The sequence below is a fragment of the Sceloporus occidentalis genome, unplaced genomic scaffold, assembly GCF_023333645.1.
Source record: "Sceloporus occidentalis isolate IW3139 unplaced genomic scaffold, rSceOcc1.0.p SCAF_4, whole genome shotgun sequence".
Lineage (NCBI taxonomy): Eukaryota > Metazoa > Chordata > Lepidosauria > Squamata > Phrynosomatidae > Sceloporus > Sceloporus occidentalis.
Genome location: NW_028316984.1, coordinates 39,654,785 through 39,673,142, shown reverse-complemented (window position 1 = coordinate 39,673,142; position 18,358 = coordinate 39,654,785). Strand labels below are relative to the sequence as shown.

The window sequence follows — 18,358 nt, the reverse complement described above, 5'->3', positions numbered from 1 at the left end:
GAGGAGACCAAAGAGGGTCTCAAAATATATTCAACCTAGCAGGAACATCACCATTTTTGTTGCCTAACTTCATATGTCAGGCAGAGGTACTTGAGATTATCAAAATAAGACAGTGCTCCAAATGTGGTTGCATACTGATGCTCCACAAATCATTTAAAAATTGGGAAAAATAAATACATCTCTCTACCACTCCTTCAAAAATACCATGAAATAGCAGTGAAGTCCATATACAACCAAACAACCAAGAAATGTCAAAAGAATCTGCTAATTAAGCAATATATTATGATCTGTTCAGTTTTCATGGTGAAGTGGGAGATTGTTTGTTGTTTTACAGTGAACATTTGCTAGTGCAACAGTGGAATTTGGCAGAAAGATGGGGAGGGTGGAATCTGCAACTTCCCCAGCACCTCAAAACTTTCTATGGATAGCTTGACAATCTTCCAGAGATAGTTTTGGGATGTCTCCAAGGGCTACAGCTAGAGGGGAGGGGAACTCAGTTGGGTGGACACTGCAGCACCAGGTATCACTGGATTTAGGCCAGTATGACTTTTTTTTCTCCTCTAAGGCTGAAGCCACACTGTAGAAATAAAGCATTCTAACACCACTTTAACCTCCATGGCTCAAAGCTACAATGTCCTGGGATATGTAGTTTGTTGTAGCACCAGAGCTCGCTGGCAGGGAAGGATACATATCTCACAAAACCACAAATCTCAGAATTCCATAGCATTGAGTCATGGCAGTTTTTAAGTAATACCAAATTGCAATATTTCTGCAGTGCAGATGCCACTGTAGACAGGGTAGGGGTGGTAGGCAGCACTGTAGTCAAGCTCACAAATGAATATTTGACAGAAGAGAGGCACTCATTTATCCTTCAGATTAATACTATAAGAACAACATTTTGTGTAACAAAAGACAACAATGGAACCAGAAAAGGAAAACAATGTGCTCCCTCAGAATGAGATACATTTGAAGGTGTGAAACTCCAACAGAACCAATATATTAATGCAGATTTTACTTCTGCGTAAAGCAACTTGTTCTGGAAAAATCACAAGGTGTTCTGTGCGTTTCTGAAAGAAACCATTACTGGGATACATGAAGGCTTTCTTACAATTTCAAATTCTGTTAGTGCTTCTTTGTTACTTGCTAAACTACCATATTTAGAAGAACTGCTGCTGCAGTTTTTGATCTAATTATGTGAAAGTCTTTAGTAATATTTTAATAAGAACATAACCATCACAGTCCTTCAACTGAATGTGCACAGGAGTAAAAATCAGTACAACAAACCAAGATTAAGAGGTAATAATACTATAAAAATAGGGATTTTAATTACCTTTCAAAATGTGTTGAAAATTAATAATTAAAACACAACACAAGATTCTGGAAGATAGTGACATTCATTTTTAAATATTTATATTATATTATATTATATTATATTATATTATATTATATTATATTATATGAGTAAAACAGTGACCGGTTCCAACCCACTGTGCACCCAATCACAAAGCAAGACAAATACTTATTTTGCAGAAAAAAATAAAATAATCCTTACCATTTGCATTGCTCTGTCAATAACAGATTCAGCGCCAAAGCCAGACACACTTATGTCCATAGTTACATCAGCTCCAGATCGGAACGTTACCCCGTTGCCATTTTCCGTGGATTTTACAAGACTGCTTAGGCTTTACAAATAAGAATATTTGTTTTCAGCAGCAGAAGATGACTAAATGAAAGTCATGTTGCTAGTCTACTTCCCACCCTTGCATTCTTTTTGGTGAATTTTGTAGCAGTTGAATTATTTCATTTGTATGCCACCATTCTCTCAAAGTGGGACCCAAGGTGGCTCCCAGAGAATGTCAATTAAAAAGCCTTCACAATAAAAAATTTAAAAGTTAATCACCACATAAAACAGTATACAATCATTTAAAAGTCATACAAAGTTTAATAAATAAATAAATAAATAACTTTAAAGAGAAGCTCATCTGCTTACACATTTAAAGCCTGCTTAAAGAAAAAGTTCTTTGAAAGCCAGCAAAAGTAAAGCAGGGAGGGGGCTAGCCTCCTGCAAAAGGGAGTTCCAGAGGATGTTCCATAGGGCAGAAAAAGAAAACTCTTTAGATAAATTAAAATAAAAACACTAGTTGGAGAAATTTTCAATGATGCCTAAGCTCAGACTATAGCTGGAATCATAGAGTTGGAAGAGACCACAAGGGCCATCCAGTCCAACCCCCTGCCATGCAGGAAATCCAAATCAAAGCATCCCCAACAGATGGCCATCCAGCCTCTGTTTAAAGACCTCTAAGGAAAGAGACTCCAAGTGACATGTGCATGTGTGGCTCACGTTCATGCAAGTTTCTTTTTGGATGAAGTGCAAAGTGCTATTCTATAGTCCTTTGCACAATGTCCAAAAGTCCTCCTATAGCTATGAAGCCCCATGAAAGGCCTTTAGATGATGTGCCCCTAAGTGCCCCATTTGAGTCAAGACAAAACAGGTTGTCAGTGTCTAAATCGTCTCCTCTCTTTTCCCTCTTCTCATTGGTAAGCAGAAACAGCACCAGCTACCCCTTCTGAGGGAGGAGGTTTTGGATGGGGCACAAAGTGCAGAAAATAGCCTCTTATACCCCATTAAAAATACAAAAGGAGATGGACATGAAACATTATGTTCAGTCTGTTTGATTTAGGATCTTGGTCTGTCTGTGAGTCAAATATCATTGTGATAAAGATAACAACAATTAGTTGATATAATAGTGTATAAAAAGCATTAAAGGCTGCTCAATCCTAAACATTTTCACTGTCGTGCTTGATCAACTTCCCAGTATTTAACTGTAGCTATATATGGTAGGGAGCTGCAACACATTTTGTTACCAAAGTGGGCATAGCAGCTTGAAATATAATGGTATATACAATAACCTGCTGCATGTACATGCAATATTCTGTAATATTGCTCAGAGGGCTGTTTCTTAAGCCTACTTCCACAGGAAGTCAGGGTACATAATAAAACACAAACAGGGTTCACCGAAACAGAGAACCAGTATATTATCTGTCTGGGAGAATTAATGAATTTGAGATTGGGTGATCAAGACTGGTCCATGATGTTTAGCTGCCTGTTCCAAAGAATTAATGAATTTGAGCAATGGCTGGTCAAGACTGGTCCATGATGTTTAGTTGCCTGTTATAAAGAACAAAAAGTGTTCCCTCCTATTCCTTGAACTGGCAGCTGTACTGGTAATAGGAACAGAGCTGTCCACCACATCTGAAGGCAGTATGTTAGCTTAGGGGAACAAGGACAGGCTGCTTGGATCACACCTTTCCTCCTCCTGTCCTTGTCACATCTCCCTGCATCAACTGCCTGTGGTAACTACAGCTGACAGCCACTAGTAAGGTTTAATGGAAATATTTGTCTGATTTCAATCCACTCCAAATGAAATAGACCTTACAGAGGGAAAGAAAAGCAGAACAGGCAGTGCAGCGGAGGTCTAGCTTTCAAAATGGATCACTACAAGTTTAAGCAATACCATTGTGTGACTTTAAATTATTTCTGATTGAATAGTGATAAGGTTTTCTTGGCAAGATTTTAGAGGAACTTTGCTAATGCCTTCCTCTCAGACTAACAGAATATGAAATCCAAAGTATGTTTCCATGGCTAAACAGAAATTCGAACCTGGGCTCCCAGAGTCCTAGCCCAATATTCAGACCTCTACACCATGCTGGCTCTTGAGCAATATAGGTTTATAGGTTTTTATTGCCATATTTATTCGTAAGTCATATTTGAACTGTTCTATTATGATGTTTGTTAACTACATCAATTAATTTTATTCAGATACAAGTCAAATCTTATTACAAGCAATTAAAAAGAGTTCACAGAATAATCTGGATATCTGTAGGTCACATCTCTGATTTTGCTGTTTCAGAAAACAAGCATCAGATGGAGAGCTTGGGGAAATTATTTTGAATAAAACTCCCAGAACCTCCACACAGTCCAAAATAGCTCTAAGCCAAAAATAGTTCCCAATCTTTTAAAACATTATCCAAAGATTTCTCTTTGACTATTTTCCATCTTTACTTTTGAACTATTTTTGTCTTATATTAAAAAAAAAGTGGGGAAATTTTTCTTGCAAGATTTAATGCTTAGAGCTATGTTTTTATATTCTAGGTCAGAAATGGTAATGAGTGGTGTTGGTAGTACAAAGAAGTTCGTTATAATTATTACTTAGCTTTATATTCTTGGATTTGGAGCATGCGGAGTCAGTGGGTTTTTTGTGTGTTCTTTTTGGTATTTGGTTTATTATGTGCATGGTTTGAGTTGGGTGGGGGAGTTGAGGGCACTTATATGTATATGTATTAGTCTATTTTAAAATAATTTATTCTTGTATTGTAATTTGCTTAATCGATGGATAAGTATACATTATTATAAATATATAATAAAATATATTTAAAAGCAAAAACAAAATAGCTCTTTTCTTCTTCTCTAATCTTCAGACGAACTTTGAGGGTTGTACTCCTGTGCATGCTTTCCTGGAAGTAAAGGACACTGTACATAGTGGGGCTCAATCAGGAGCAAATATATACAGAACTGTAATGCCAGTGTGGTGTAGTGATTTGAACACTGGACTATGACAGTGGAGACCACGGTTTGATTCTTTGTTTAGCCATGAAAATCTACTGGGTGACCTTAGGCAAGTCACAACCTCTCAGCCTCAGAAGATAGCAATCGCAAACCTTCTCTGAAGAAACTTGCCAATAAAACTCTGTGATAAATTCACCTTTGGGTAGCCATAAGTTGGAAATAACTTGATGGCACAAAAAACCAACAACAAATTCCCAAGCATTTACATTTACAAGGAAAATGACAAGTCCACAAAATATGGATTGCTCTATTTCTGATTTTTGGCAGACATTGTTATGAAGTATTTTTACTGCCAATCCCTTCACAGCTTTAGAGAACACGGCTGCACCTAATGGAGGCTTTCTGAGAACACGGTTGCACGTAATGGAGGCTTTCTGAGGCCTAGGTCAATCATCATCTCTTGTGATACTTACCTTGGAAGCTTGGGAAGTGGAGGAAGGAGGGAGCCTGTTCGTCTGTAATTGAAAAAGCCACCCACACCTAGAGCTCCAATGACGATAATCAGAATGACGGTCAGCAACACAGCCACTGCTGCTACCAGAGAAGAAAAGGGTAAGAGAACAATATGGCACACGACTGCTCAGACCTCAAGGCTGTTGCAGTGACAACCTATGCACTGGTTCTTATTCAAAAGGGCTTCATGGCCTTACATGGCTATTTGGTATGAAAAGCTTACTTGTTGCAGGAGGCACTCCCTTTGACAGTCCTGCTTCGCAGTAACTTCCAGTATAGCCATATGCACACCTGTAAAAGGAAGCCAGACCAAATTGATTGACTGGAATTGACAGCAGAACTGTTAGCTGTATTTATTGCACTATTTAAGGTGTATCTGCCTTCAAGATTTTTTTTTTTTAAAAAACTCATTCCTTAGTAATTATATGGGAACGTGAACACAAAAATATCAGCTTGTTTACTTGAAAATGAGCATGTAGGAATGCTGAGTCACAAATGACATATTTCTGGTTTTTAAACACTGCAGAAAATGTTTGCTTTCCGTGGAACATCAGTGGCCCCTACAGGTATGAGCTGAGCATAAATATGCTTTTTGCTCTTTTTGTGCCACGTTCTTGCAGTTACAATTCTTATAGATTTTTTACACAGTAATCTGAACAACTCTTGCTCTCTGTCTACCACCCTCTTTAAAAAAAATTAGTTTTAAAAGGACCCATTTTTCAAGAACATTCTTTGATTTGCTACACCACACTCTTCCACTCCATCAATTCAGTGGTAGCAGATACTCAGTATTATACCTTTGGAACAGACTCTTGAGAGCTACAACATATGAACAGGAGTCCCACTGATGTGATAGATCTGCTACTGGGTCCTAGAAGCTTATCGCACAGGGCTCCAGGAACGCAAATGGCACAGAACGAAAAGGAGTGTGATGGGAACGGAACAGGGAAAGGATGCATTTTATCACACGCCAGAACGCCACCAGAAATCCCTGTTTCATTCCAAATTCATGCCAGAGAGGCCAATTTTCAGGAACTGTTCAGAACAGTTCCTGAAAATCGGCCTCTGGGGGATAAATTCGGAATGGAATGGGGAATTCCAGCGTCAGCGTTTCAGTGTGCAATAAAATGTGTCCTTTCCCCATTCTATTCCCATCACACCCCTTTTCGTTCCGTGCCATTTGCGTTCCTGGAGCCCCATGCGATAAGCTCCCTAGTTTCATATTTAGGGAACCGAATACTTCCCAATACATTCTTCATAAATTGTCAGGTGGGAGAGACCCCATACCCAAATTTGGAAACACTACTTTTTTGGACTGCAACTCCCACAATCCAACGAACAGAGCATCCTGATAGTTGTAGTCCCAAAAGGTAACTTCTCTATATTCTGATTCTATCCTTACTTGTTGATGTGCTAGTCTTCTATGTGTAGTATGATCATGCTTGCTTGACCGTGTTCCTTATAGACTTACTTGCATTTAGGAAGTCCACTTTCATCAATGTAGCATGTTCCTCCATACATACACCTACAGGCTGGTGGCATTGTAGGGGGAGATTCAACAGCTACAAAAAAAAGAAAAAAAAGAAAAACCACACATGTGTTTAAAAGCTATATATAACTTCCAGGAAAGCCACACATGTGTTTAAAAACCATATATATCTACCTAATTTATTCAGAGACATAGCCATTCAGTCTGGAATATCAGTATGCAAAGGGATCTTGTAGCACCTTTGGGACTAACTGTGCGGAAAAGTTCTTGCATTAGCTTTTACAGACTGTCTACTTCCTTAAATCTGAAGAAGTAGACCAAATCTATGAAAGCTTATGCTACAACATCTTCTGCATAGTTAGTCTCAAAGGTTTCTTTGGATAGTCATTATCCATGTTCAATTATTCTTGGGGCCAAAGTTCAACAAGGACCTTTATGTCTGGCCTAAAGCCTCTTTTCTTTATTCTCGCTATATATAATTCATAGGGTGCATTCAAAAAATTAATCACAAAGGATATCTGTATTCAAAGATTGTATTAAATCCTGGTTTTGGGGAAAAGGAGGGCTGGCAACAACAATAATATTGTTGTTCTACTCCCAGTGCACATAGCTGCTTTGTGTGATAAATATGGAATTACACAGAGGTTGCGTTTTGGATTCTAGAATTTGGGGGATCCCAAAAGGAACTTTTCCAAGTTCTGAATTTCTCTATCAAGTGCAATCTGGGTTCACAATCTTAGCTTATTTGTCTATGGTGATCAGGAAATACATTTTTTCCTTAAATTTTCGATTGCTTAGTTCTGTAAGTAGAATGATAGAAACAGAGTGATGACACTGCTGTGAACATAGGAATGCAGCCTCCATTATCCCATGTAATACATCAGAACTCTATGGTGTGGAAGGAGTCTTTGAAGTGAGGGGAAATAGAAGCAAACAAATATTTCTCTCTAAAGATTTAGAGAAATCTACCCCTGGCATGCTTAATTCAGCTTTAAAAAAAACATTATTTTTCCCTGTATTCATACAGTATGCCAAATTTTACCTTTATCCAATTAAAACCTTCTATCATCAAATTAGTAACTACCAATTATATGAACATTCAATGATTTTAAGAAATCATTATTCTTTTATAAGCCATACAGGAAATATTAATTACTGTATTTAGCATTGTACAAGAAGGGATTTTATGGCATCATAAAGAGTGCCATCACAATGTAAAATAGAATTTTGTGGTAATATAGGCAATCACCATCAACATTACCACCATCATCAAAAATATGTCATCCACAGCAATGTAATAAAATTAACATATAAGAAAACAAGCCCTTCCCTAAGGGGCTTATAATCCAGAAATGGAGGCAGGACTTACCAGGAGAAATGCACCCTTATTTCAATTAAAGATACACAACTGAGTGACTATGACAGTATGCCAAAAACTTCAGAGCAAAACAGATACAGGTATCTTCGCTTCTGCTTTCTAAAAGTATGTTGAAGATATTAAGCGAAGAGAAATTAATTTACTTAAAAATACAACTTGAGAGATCACCAAGGTACTGTACTTTTATACACACTGTTATGCTTTAGATAGATTGAAATTGTTTTAAATTTGTTCATGTTTTCTTAGTATATTTAATGATCTCTAGATACTTTTAAAAAACTGTTATGCTTGATTTTTGCTGTATTTTGTTTTAATTAGGTCTACCATGTAAAAGTAGGACAGGGATCCCATAACTCTAATGGTTGTGCAGAAGAGGAGATTTCAGCTGGTGGAGCTTGTGTGATATTCTCTCTTGTGTAGAACACCTGTTTTTTACTTGCTGACCATAATTTTAATCTATATTGTGAATTACTTTGGACCCCAAAATACTGGGAGAAAAGCAGGACATAAAATACCTCAACCAACAAATAAATAGCATTGAACTTTGTTTTTTTTACACTGCTCCTCTCAGGAGGGAAGATGACTCTTCATTGTCCCTTACACAGCATTCTCTGGGACATTCCTATCCATTAAAAACATACAGCAAACTCTGTACAGAAAGTTTACATTCCAGACATTGCACTTTCCAGAAGTTCAGGTTAGACCATGAACATGCATGAAAATATTTCTTAAAAGAAGAAGATGTGAACCTGGCTCTGAAATATTAGGTTATGATTAATTCACCTCAGTGGATAACAAGAACAAGAATGTGCAATACACTCACTGTATCATTTCTGTAATGATTAGAAGTGCTTAAATTGTGGAGCCATTTTAAGTTTCTATGTTCCTGGTCTACCTGTCCGGCTGTGAGTGGAGATGCCGTGGAATTGGGAGAATATCATACACAGGTGGTTTACTGTGAATATAATATACATGGCTCTCAAGATAGGTATATGTTGTAATGGTATCCTGTAGCCCAGGAGCAGGCAATTGTGGACCTTTAGATGGTTTGCGACAGCAACTCCCATAATTCCTCACAATTGGCTAGGCTGGCTAAGGCTGATGAGAGCTATAAGCTAAAACTCTCAAAACTGGAGAGCCACAGCAGCTTGCCTCTGATATAGCAAGGATGCTGAAGGCTCCTTGGTGTGCATGTCTCATCTTAAAAATAAAAATCATGACAGAAGAAATGGCAGCAGCAGGATAACAACACTAAAGGGATTAGACTTAAATCCAATTGTTAGTCCTAACTAGAACAGAGCCACTGAATCACCAGAACCAAGGGTGTCATTAGGAAAATGTGTAGGGTGGGTGTGGTGGACCACACAGGGTGACACCCCATAAGGGGCAGTACACCTGGTGGAACTAGTGCAGCTGCTAGGCAAGCAAGAAAAAGTGTTATCTCCCTTTCTTGCTTGCCCAATAGTCACGCAACAGGCTGCCCGGAGGCTTCAGTACCTTCCCCTATTGCCGCTGCTGGGGGGGGGGGTTGCCTTCCATTTAGGGTCGGTCTATTCGCCTGTGCAGCCATGCCAGACCCTGAATGAAAGGCACCCTCTCCCAGATGCAGTCTGGCTGGGCAGTGGGCAGGCAGTTGAGAGGGCAGTCAAACAAAGCAGTGGGACAGAGGGTGGGGCAGACCACACTTTTCCCACTGCCACCACCCTACCTCCACACCAGGTGACACCAGCCACAGTAACACCACTGAGTAGAACTAACATAGGTATTGACTTGCTCAGTTTTCACTGATTCAGTGGGTCTATTCTAATTGAGACTAACAAACAGATTCAGGCCTTCAAGGCCTCTGTCATCTAAATACATCCAAGAACATATCCAAATAAACAAAAGTGAAGGCACTAACAAAAACACTTCAATTTTTGTTGTTGTTGTTGTTGTTGTTTTTTCAATAACTGATTTCTAAAAATTGGGGGGGGAAACCACCCCAGCTAATTAACCAGGTTGCTATCTGGGATTCATAGGTAGGCAACTGAATTACAGTTTTAAACAATAAATAAATAAATAGTAATAAACAAAAATAAATCATTGTCATGGGAAGAGATTCACTCAGTTCATACACAAGAGAAAAGAAACTTCCACTTATCATTCTGACAGATGGCTCTAGTTTGGTTTTCTTATTCTTCTAGTCCCGAAACAGATGAGCCAAAAATGTGGTCTGCAGCTGCGCCAGCACAGTTCATACCGGGGCTGCAGCAACTGCATGAACCCAGTCCCAACCTGGATGACCATGCAGTATGAACTGGGATGGCAAAAGGAAAAGTATTTTACGTGGGTTCCGGCACGGTTTCCCTCCACATTTGGGGCATGCGTCATCTAAATTCTATGCCCTGAACATGCCAGAAACCACATTTTTCAGCCCAATCATTTCAGGCCTTCAATAAATAACAAAAATTGGGCTATAAAAATAAGTATTGAAAAATGCCATTTGAAATCAAATAAATGTGTTTTTATGTTCTCTGCTATGGTATTTGCTTGTTTGCTGAACTGAGCTCTTTCTGTACTTTTCAATAAATATTTCCAGGACTGTGCATATCTGGCGTATAGTGTGAGGCAAATTTTAAATATAATATATTTAAGGTGTGCAGTGCCTTCCATTCAGGGTATAGTCACACTATAGTGTGAAGATCCTATTTTTAAAATGTGCCTCTATGAAAGCACCTCCTTGTAAACACAAAATGTCACCAAAGTATTGGGCCAGAAATTCTCTTCTTTCTGCTTTCTTTTTCTTTTTCCAGGGAACTTCTTATTTCTGGAAACACGCAAAAATAGTATTTTTCACCTGAAGTCTGCTCCACAGGTGCACCAAGCACAGCCCCCCCCCCCCCCGAAGAAAATTGCCTGCATGAAGCATCATCTCTAAAGAGTTCTAAGGTTCTCTTTACCTGCATCACACACTGTTACACTTCCTTCTACAAAACGAGCCCCTTGTGGGCAAGCACAGCTATATCCTCCAGGTCTCAACAAGCAGAGGTGGCTGCATACATCTTTGCATGGGTTGGACACTGTCAAGATAAAAAACAGAAGCAACTAAGCATGTTTTCTGAGAACTAATGCAATTTTTCAAAAGCCTTCTGTGGCTTCTTCCCCTCCTCTTCCACAGGCACTCAATTCCTCCCTTATATAGAATAAGGCTAACCATCAGAGCTAATAATGGTTAGTCCTACTCTATATCCATGGTGGTGAACCTGTGGCACTTGTGCCCTCTCTGGCATGCAAAGCCATCCCTGAGGGCACACAGAAGCCACAGCAAGTAGGGGTAGGGTGGGCGCACATGCTTGGCCCAGCTCCTTGTCGTGACTTGGTTTGTTTTGGTAGAACTGGACCACGACAAGGAGGGGCAGGGGAGGTGAGAGTGGCTAGCCCAGCTCCTTGCAGCAGCCCAGTTCTCCCACAGACAACCAAGCCACGACAAGGAGGGGTGCTCCGTGCCCCTTCTGGTCAGAAGCCTTGCCCCTTCCAGCCAGAAGGCCCTTCAGACTGGAAGGCCCACACCTTGCTATATTATGGGATTCTGGGAACTGTAGTTTAGGGAGGTGCAATGAGTCCACCCATGAGGTTTTCATGGCAAGATTTCTTCAGAGGAGGTTTGCCATTGCCCTCCTCTGAGGCTAAGAGTGTGACTTGCCTAAGGTCTCCCAGTGGGTTTCATGGCTGAGCTGGGATTTGATCCCTGGTTTCGAGAGTCACACACTCAAACAGCTGGCTCTCTTTGTACTTGTTATTGTGCTGTGCCTTCTGTGTTTTATTATGCTTATTGTTGTTGTTATTGTTATAGTTGTTGTGTGCCTTCAAGTCGTTTCAAACTCATGGGCCCAGAGCACCCGCCCTCCCTCTTAAGCAAGCTTTGTCAGAGAGGGATTTCCACTGCCATCCTCTGACGTTGAGAGAGTGTGACTTGTGTTTGTGTTGCCTTCAAGCCATTTCCGACTTATGGCAACCCTAAGGTGAAACTATCATGGGGTTTTCTTGGCAGGCTTTGTCAGAGGGGGGTTTGCTATTGCTAGCCTGTGGCTGAGAGAGTGCACCTTGAGGTTTTCCCCCAGAAGTCCCATTCCCAGAAGTCCCACCCCCAGAAGGTGGAAGTCCCACCCTCTCCCAGCACTGGATGACACCGGGTGCAGGAATGCCACTGAGTTTGAGCACTCGGTCTCTAAAAGGTTCACCATCACTTCTGTATATTGATGTTTTCATAGTTAGTGCCAGTATTATAGTTTTCAAACATACTTGGATACTGTGTTACTAAACACCAGTAGCAAAAACAGAGGTGTGAGCATGATGTTAACCATGGTCATTTCTCAACTCACTGAGAAAAGAAAGTGATTGCATAGGAGAAGAGGCAGAAGGAACAAGGAAGAACAGGTAGCCCCATGAAGCACTATCATTATCCTAACTGACTCGTTCTCCTAATTTACCTAACTAACCAAGTGTTCAGTGTGGCAGAAGCAGACACTATAAGATAAATGCCTCTGAATAGCACTAGATATTCTCTTGTTTTTATTTAGGGCACATGCCCTAAGCAATGACTTGGTATTCTAACTACATTTTAAGATGTTAGTTCTATTTCCTGTCATTTATGCAAAACTGCTCTCATCTACCAAGCATCAAATGACAAAGGCAGCTGTAAGACAAGTGACTTTAGCCAGCAATAGAGGTAGTAGATGAATTTCATTACTGTCTCTCCTGTGAGATAAATGTGACATACAAAGGACATAAAGTAGTAATTAAATGGCAACAATATGCTTCCTCTCCAGCTCATAACTAGTCTTCTTGCACATGTTACAGAAATATGATGCCACATTTCTTTCCAGTCTTTTGTCAAATGAAGAGTTCACCAAGGGCCATCCACACGACAAATTACCAGTTTAGATACAGTCTGTAGATACAATATGGCAATGCATAAGGAAAGAAAACCTACACTCAACACATTGGACTGTTTGTTCAAAACCCCTGCACTGTATACACACTGATAAACAGATGAATGGTACTGTCTGATCACTTGACAGAACTAGTGACCAATTTTGTGGGAGGAGATTCTCAGCATGTCCTCTATCTTCGGAAGTGTAACCAGTTTGAAGTCGAAGGCTTTCATGGCCAGCCTCCATAGTTTTTTGTGGGTTTTCCGGGCTATGTGGCCATGTTCTAGCAGAGTTTCTTCCTAACATTTCTCCAGCATCTGTGGCTGGCACCTTCTCTTTGAAGATGCCAGCCACAGATGCTGGCAAAACATCAGGAAGAAACTCTGCTAGAACATGGCCACATAGCCCGAAAAACCCACAAAAAACTATGTAACCAGTTTGTTTAAATGGACAGTAACAACTTTCTGTTTCCAGTGAATGATTTATTTGTTTCTGTGCACAAGGAAGTCTAGACTGGCCCTCTCAGCTAGACCAAGATATTGAGTTACCTGAGCGAAAGAACAAGGCAACGTCCCATCTTATTTCATAGGGAAGCCAACTGTGAAAGCCAACTGGACTGGCAGTTGAATCTCTTTTCAATATAAGAAATGAGAGAACTACGATACTTCCATAATAGCTAGTAATGGAGAGCATGCTGCACACCATACAATTGCTTCCCACTACAGGCAGCCTGAGGCTGCTACCTACTTCTGCCTAATGGTAGGAATGGCCCTACTCTTATCCCAAGGTCTAGCCTCTCTCCACACCCCCTGTATAATCTGCATAATCCTTTCATTGACAGGAGTGATGGTGAAGGCCAACTCAGATCCACAGGTAGCATGCTGAAGCTCTGCTTCTAGAATCAGGTACGGTATCACTCTTTGCAATCCTTAAAATCATTATCTGCTACCATCTTTCATATTGCTAGTTCTTGTATATGTGTGTGTTTTTTTGTGAAAGTTGATTTCCCTTTTGCTGTTATGGTCAGCCCTTTGTATCCACAAACTTGCCACCTGCAGATTAGAGCCTCTATTGATGGTCCCACTGTATTCTTCCCAATGGTAACCTGTGCATGTGGTGCAGTGTCATTAAAAACAATGGGACTTGGGGTCCTGAGATTTTTTACATCTGCATGGGGGAGTCCAGAATGGAACCTTCGTGGATACAAATGGCCAAGTGTATAAATAAAATTACATTTGGACCTTGTATTCTGGAATTCTGTCTCTTGGAACTGATATACACAGGCTTGATCCCTGCTTTTAGTTGCACAAAGCTCTCTCAGCATCTTCACTTGAGCTAGTAAAATTTCCTCCATTAAATATTGATGTTGGTGCCCTCTGGGACTCTGGTATTTGGGGTAAAACTACTGAGAAAAACTGGACAGAATGGTTGGTCATGAGAGCCTATGACTTGGTCCACGGTCTTATGAGAGCTGGAGCATGGCCTGAACTAGGGCCCATTACTCTGACTTTGTCTTTCCCATCCCTTGTAAATGCTCTAATTCATACCCATTTTGTCTCTGGAATGGAAGGCAGCAAATTATGTACAGATTCCTTGGATACAATGAAACTGAAATAAAAGCATGATTGACAGACAAGTCTGTGTTGGATGGGGATTGTTTGTTAAGTCTTATTAAATATCTAATAGGACAAGGGTTCTAGGCAGCATCAGTTCTGTGTTTTTCAAAACAATGATAATAAATAATAACAAATAATAAAAATTTTATTTATATTTTCCTGCCTCTCCCAGGTGGATTGAGGCAGGATTACAACCCAATAAAATATACAAGACACAACAATAATCTACAATAAAAATTCACTAATAACTCCGTTAAAACCAATTCTATCATGTATGGAGAGATCTGCTCATTTGCAGATTAATAATTTCTTTAAAGTCATGGGTTATTTTGTTTGCAGGGTGGTGGTGGTTATAATGAAAACTCATAATACTTTACCATATATGACTGACTCTTACCTGACTGATTGCATCTATGTTGGTGGTAGATGCGGACTTGGGTAAGCCAAGGGTTTATAGTCAGCACTTTTACTTTCTCTCCTTTCCCAAATTTGTCTTCTTTCCAGACTTCCCCTCTTTCCTTTGAGATCCAATACAGGTGTCCTTCAAAGACATCTAGGCTGTAGGGGCTGCTAACTTCTCGGTTAAATCAAACAGGAGGTAAGTTAACATCCAAAGGCATACCAAACATCTTAGTCTTACTATGATACTAGAAACACAAGTTTTGTTATATTCACATATTTTTGTACATTTCTACAAGCTGAAATTCACACACATATCAGAAGCCTGGATGAATTTACAAATAAACCAAACAATCTTCCAAAGGAAGGTTAACTTTCTCCTCAGACATGACAAGAGCACAAGAGGCAAGCACCTGGACTTGGGTGTAATATGGATGCCAAGCTACTTGCCAAATCTCTGTTTTTAACATTCACATTTGTGGAAGGAGATTTATATAACCTAGGTGTGTTGTCCCTGACTGCATCAATAATAAAACCTTCCCATCTGTCACAATATAAATATTACTTATACAAGTCCCACATATATCTTGAGAAAAAAATATATCTATAAAAAATAGCTATGATCCATATTAATATTCGTACCTCCATGCAAAACCGTCTTCCTGTCTGTTCCATCGAATTTCATTGATTCAATCAGGCTTTCCTTCTGATCACTCCAGTAAATTCTGTCACCGTTCAAATAATCAATAGAAAGACCAGTTGGCCAGCCAAGGTCTTCAGAGACCAGTATTTTCCTTTGCTGCCCATCCATCCAGGCACTTTCAATCTTTGGTTGCCGTCCCCAATCAGTCCAGTACATTAGCCTTAGGAAAGCAAAACCAGTATTTCTAATTTTTCAGTTACAGCATTCTAAAACACAAATATTATTGAGGGAAAGGAAAGAGAAAATTCCACCAAGATCATTATCAGCCTGGTAAGAATTTGGCAGTTCTTGGCTGCATGATTTTCAGCTTCCTTCCCTTGATGGAAAATGTTGCTTTTATCATAGTTTTAGTTGTAGCTATCCTAACTAATCCATTCATACAACCAGTAATACCCATTCTCCATGGAGAATAAAGATAGCTGACAGAAACCTCTGGAGCTGGAAGGATCCAGGAACTCCCTATCTCCTCACCTCCACCTATACACTCCCCACCCCACTGGCCTGCCAAATGCTAAATATAGTGAGGAGTAGAGAGATCAGGCAGAACAGCAGAGATTCTCCCCTTCCTCTCCACACCTCACTTAGGAAGGCTAGTAGTGCACAAGGAAATCCCTGCTGTTGCCCTCTCTCCAATAAGAGATAATAGCTGGAAGTCCCCTGACACATAGATATATACCCGTGGAGTCCAAGTGGGTGGAAACAGTGGGTGACCAAAGCTTCACAGACCACACCTGTGGTTGCAGGGATTGCAACCCACTGGTTGAGAACTGTTGCTCTATTGCCTAAACTAATCTTCTGTCTGCTACATCTTAAAATTACTGTATATCCATATTTCATATTTTCAAAACAAATAATTTCATATGAAACATTTAAAAATGCAATGTTTCACACAAATTGATAAAATCCCCCTGTGGGCCCTGCCTGGGCAGCACTCGAGGCGGGTTCGGTCTAGCATGGGGATCCATGACAAACAAGAACAAGACATTGATTCACTGCAAGTGAATCTTTAATGACAGTTATGGAACATCTCCAAGTTATCAACATTCCTCTCAATGAAGAATGCTGCCCCTTCTCCCAGGAATTACCAGGCCGCCCATCTCTCGCTCCTTGCCTCCAGCCTCCTCAGACCCTATGCCCAGGTAGCTTCTTCAGGTATTTTCAGTCTGCCTTCTCATTCCACTGGACTCCCCTGCCGCAGGACCGGAGGGGTCCAGTCTCCTGACAGGCCCACCTATCAGGGTCACCAAGCCCAAGATCTGGTACACTGGTCACCGTCATTCCCCAACCCCTCCCCTCCCCAGGGATTCTCGCCACTTGGAGAGTGTCAAGCCATTTGGGGGCAGCTCCTCCAATATCTGTCTCTTCCCCTGCTCCCAGACTTTCAGCCCTTTCCTCCTCCTCTGAAACACTGCACCTTTGTTCCCTGCGTCCCAGCCCCTCCTGCGTTCCAGGCCCTCCTCCCATAGCCCTCACTGGTGTTGTTTCTTGCCATCAATTGGTGTTTAGAGCTATGACCCTATTTCCTCCTTCACAATTTCCTATGAGGCACTTTTCCTGGCCACGGCCTCTCTGCCCCCCAGCCAGGTCTTTACCCCATTTGCCTCTCCCTTTGCCTTTCCTACCTGTTCTCCACTGTTGCTACTCCTATTGCCTACTCTCTCCATCTTCCACCTTTTCTATCAGTCCCCTCTCCCCTGCTCTTATCTCGCTTCCCCTTGTAACCTCCTCATTCCGCTTCCCGTTCCTTGTTCTTCTGGGTATAGTTGGTGTTCTCCGGCGTCAGGGATGTTGTCGGCCTGCCCAGGGGAGTGCACGTGCTCGGATCTGATGACCTTGGGCAACCCAACACTTTCACACACCCTTAAATGATAGATGAGCTGACTACACAACTAAGGACATTTCTTTGTTAAAACACGGTAAGAACCATTGAAATCTAACCTATCAGAGGTAACTGGCACAAATATATCAGAGTAAAATAAATCATTTTACAGCTTTGGCAACAGCTGTGAAGTGGAAACCAATACCCAGCTTATATACTATATATAAAATACAATACAGATTATTTGCTTTGCATCTGTAGTTCTCTTAGTGTTGTATCCCATTTTGTTAGCCTGCAAGCTGCTTGTTTTTTAGTGATCATCTGCTGATAAAAAAAATAAAAGTTCACTCTCATTACGATCAGCTGGTAAACTGGGTTAAAAAAAATCATGGAGTATTGTTAAATAGATCTAGTCATCTTTTTCTTTTATGTTCCTCTACACTATAAGATTAGAATGCAATTTATGGAGTATTTTTTATCCTTTTTCCCATTTAAGGCAGTGAAGTAGCCACCAGGAGCACTCTTGTGATAGGTATCCATTCTGGTCTCCATTCCATTGAACAATGCCATGCTTTTCTCTTACCAAAAGGGACATACAATTAAAATGGGTATACATCACCCTTTATCTCAGAAACATGTCTTTCAAAGAGTATATCTGACCTTAGTTAACTGTTGTTGCATGCCTTCAAGTTGTTTCTGAATTATGGCAATCTAAAGCAAACCTATCATAGGATTTTCTTGACAAGATTTGTTCAAAGAGCCTTTGCCTTCCTCTGAGGCTGAGACAGTATGACATGCCCAAGGTGACCCAGTGGGGTTCCACGGCCTGCAGAAATTCAAACCTTGGACTCCAGAGTTGTAATCCAATGCTCAAACCACTACCTGGAATCAAGGGGTTCTAGGGAGACAGATACTATGATACAGTGTATTATTATTATTATTATTATTATTATTATTATTA

At 40.4% G+C, this 18,358-nt stretch overlaps 1 protein-coding gene across 1 annotated transcript in view; it reads right to left on the bottom strand.

The window, feature by feature from the left end:
• Positions 1 to 18,358, bottom strand: part of LRP2 (LDL receptor related protein 2) — a 203,180-nt gene that overhangs the window by 9,658 nt on the left and 175,164 nt on the right. The window contains exons 70-76 of the mRNA XM_089523031.1: positions 15,518 to 15,738; positions 14,874 to 15,050; positions 10,887 to 11,006; positions 6,552 to 6,642; positions 5,304 to 5,371; positions 5,041 to 5,161; positions 1,553 to 1,682 (exon numbers count right to left, since the gene is read on the bottom strand). Of these exons, the coding sequence (XP_089379157.1) occupies positions 1,553 to 1,682; positions 5,041 to 5,161; positions 5,304 to 5,371; positions 6,552 to 6,642; positions 10,887 to 11,006; positions 14,874 to 15,050; positions 15,518 to 15,738 (928 nt within the window). The remainder of the gene's footprint in view (positions 1 to 1,552; positions 1,683 to 5,040; positions 5,162 to 5,303; positions 5,372 to 6,551; positions 6,643 to 10,886; positions 11,007 to 14,873; positions 15,051 to 15,517; positions 15,739 to 18,358) is intronic.